Consider the following 2,528-nt stretch of genomic DNA (forward strand, 5'->3'; position numbering starts at 1 on the left):
AAAAATAGTGGACTTCATCTGGAAGTCCATCATATGTCGGTTCGGCCTACTCTGGATACTGATCACTGACAACGGACGTCAGTTCACAAGGGCAAAGTTTGAAGAGTTCTATGAAGAGCATGGGATATTGCACCATCTTACTTTTATCGTCCATCCTCAAGCTAATGGTGAGGCTGAGGTAATAAATCGCACTATCTTGTAAAGGTTGAAGATAAGGTTAGATAGGGCTAAAGGATCTTTGGCCGACAAACTCCATCATGTGCTCTGGGCATATAGGATGATGCCAAGAGTCCCAATGAGAGAAACTCCCTTCAGTCTGACCTTTGGGATGGAAGCTGTAATACCCGTCGAGATTGTGGTTCCATCGGTGAGGACCGAGAACTTCGATGAGCAGACCAACTCAGAGAGATTGCATGCAAACCTAGATTTACTCGAGGAAGATAGGGAGAGGGTGCGTGTCCGAATGGCTGCTTATCAGCATAAGGTCGTCTGGTACTACAATATCAGGGTCCGAAACAAGGTCTTCAGGATCGATGATTTGGTATTGTGCAAGACAGGAGTATCACAACCAAGAGAAAGAGACAAGCTGGCCCCAAATTGGAAAGGCCTATATCAAGTGGATGGGATCATCAAGCCAAGAACTGACTGGCTAAAATAGCTTGATGGAATAGTGCTCTCCCGACCATGGAATTCGAAGAATCTTCAAATCTATTATCGATGATGTATCACACAACCCTCCTCAATAGGGTTTCTTTTTCTAAAAAGTAACGATTCCTTGTCTGTGCATCAATCTACAGAAAATATATGATGATCTTTGATCAGCCCTATCATTGAAGAGCTCGACGACTAAGAAGCGGAGGTTAACCTACAGGACCCCCGAAGGCCATACTCGCTCTTCAGCGAGTCAACACCCATGAAGACTTTAGTCACATGAGAGCAAACCAGATGGATAGAAGATCTCTACATCTAAGAAGTGGGGGCTAACCTATGGGACCCTCGAAAGCCATACTCACTCTTCAACCAGTCAATGCCCATGAAAACCTTAGTCGTATGAGAATTGAAGGCTAACTTAAAAAGACCTTCAGAGGGCTAACCATTAAGGACCCTCAACCTACAATACGATGGTCTTTGATTAGCCCTGTCATTGAAGACCTCGGTGATTAAGAAGTGGAGGCTAACCTACAGAACCCTTAAAGGCCATACTCGCTCTTCAGCGAGTGAACGCCCATAAAAATTTTAGTCATACGAGAAGTAAAAACTAACCTAAAAGGACCTTTAGAGGGCTAACCACTAAGGATCCTCAGCCTATAATATGACGTCCTTTGATTGGCCCTGTCATTAAAAACCTTGACAGCTAAGAAGCAGAAGATAACCTACAGGACCCTCGAAAGTCATACTCACTCTTCAACGAGTCAACACCCATAAAGATCGTAGTCGTATGAGAAGCGAAGGCTAATCTAAAAGGACCTTTGGAGGGCTAACCATTAAGGACCCTCAACCTAAAATATGATGGCCTTTGATCAGCACTGTCATTGAAGACTTCGGTGGCTAAGAAGCAAGGGTTAACCTACAAAACTCCCGAAGGCCATATTTGCTCTTCAGTGAGTCAATGCCCATGAAGATCTTAGTCATATGAGAAGCGAAAGCTAACCTAAAAAGATCTTCGGAAGGCTAACCATTAAGGACCCTCATTCTACAATACGATGGCCTTTGATCGGCCTTGTCATTAAAGACCTCGATGGCTAAAAAGTAGGGGCTAACTTACAGGACCCCCGAAGGCCATACTTGCTCTTCAGCGAGTCAACGCCCATGAAATCTTTAGTCGTAGGAGAAGTGAAGGCTAATCTAAAAGAACCTTTAGAGCACTAACCATTAAGGACCCTCAGCCTATAATATGACGACCTTTGATCAGTTCTATTATTGAAGACCTCGGTGGCTAAGAAGTGAGGGCTAACCTACAGGACCTCCAAAGGCGATACCTGCACTTCAGCGAGTCAATACCTATGAAGCCTTAGTCGTATGAGAAGCGAAGGCAAGTATTAAGGATCTTCGGAGGACAACTATTAAGGATCCTTAGCCTACAATACGATGGCCGTTGATCGGCCAGTTAAGACCTCAGTGACTAAGAAACGGGTGCTGACCTATCGGACCCCCAAAAGTCAAACTCTACTTTTCATTGAGTTAATGCCCATGAAGACCTTAGTTGCATGAGAAGAAACTACATGGGTAGAAGTCCTCTATGGCTAAGTAGTGGAGGCTTGTTGGGTTTCGATCAAGTAGCGGAAGGTTGGATTTCAAAATATTTATAAAATCCAAGATCATCCGAAATCCTAAACCCTAAGATCCCCTTTGATGCATTCAATCAAATTAATAAACTATAATGAAATGAAGCATATAATTATATAAATACCTCAAACACTATTTTCAATATCTCCACAAGGTATACAAGTGTATATCCTCCAATAGTGATCCACACAGGAATTGGTTCAAAAAGATGCTTTTTCTGAACCCGATCATTAGATCTGAGT

At 43.2% G+C, this 2,528-nt stretch overlaps 1 protein-coding gene across 1 annotated transcript; it reads left to right on the plus strand.

Annotated features, from left to right (window-relative positions):
- The first annotated feature begins 295 nt into the window (after nucleotides 1-295).
- Nucleotides 296-658, plus strand: LOC140858813 (uncharacterized). The gene has a single exon (XM_073260096.1). The coding sequence runs from the start codon at nucleotides 296-298 to the stop codon at nucleotides 656-658; it is 363 nt and encodes a 120-aa protein (XP_073116197.1).
- Nucleotides 659-2,528: the final 1,870 nt, after the last annotated feature.

This window comes from Elaeis guineensis, chromosome 6, assembly GCF_000442705.2.
Source record: "Elaeis guineensis isolate ETL-2024a chromosome 6, EG11, whole genome shotgun sequence".
Taxonomy (NCBI): Eukaryota; Viridiplantae; Streptophyta; class Magnoliopsida; order Arecales; family Arecaceae; genus Elaeis; species Elaeis guineensis.

Coding starts and splice junctions, on each gene's coding strand:
- LOC140858813 (XM_073260096.1), top strand. CDS start 296: ATGAGAGAAACTCCCTTCAGTCTGACCTTTGGGATGGAAGCTGTAATA.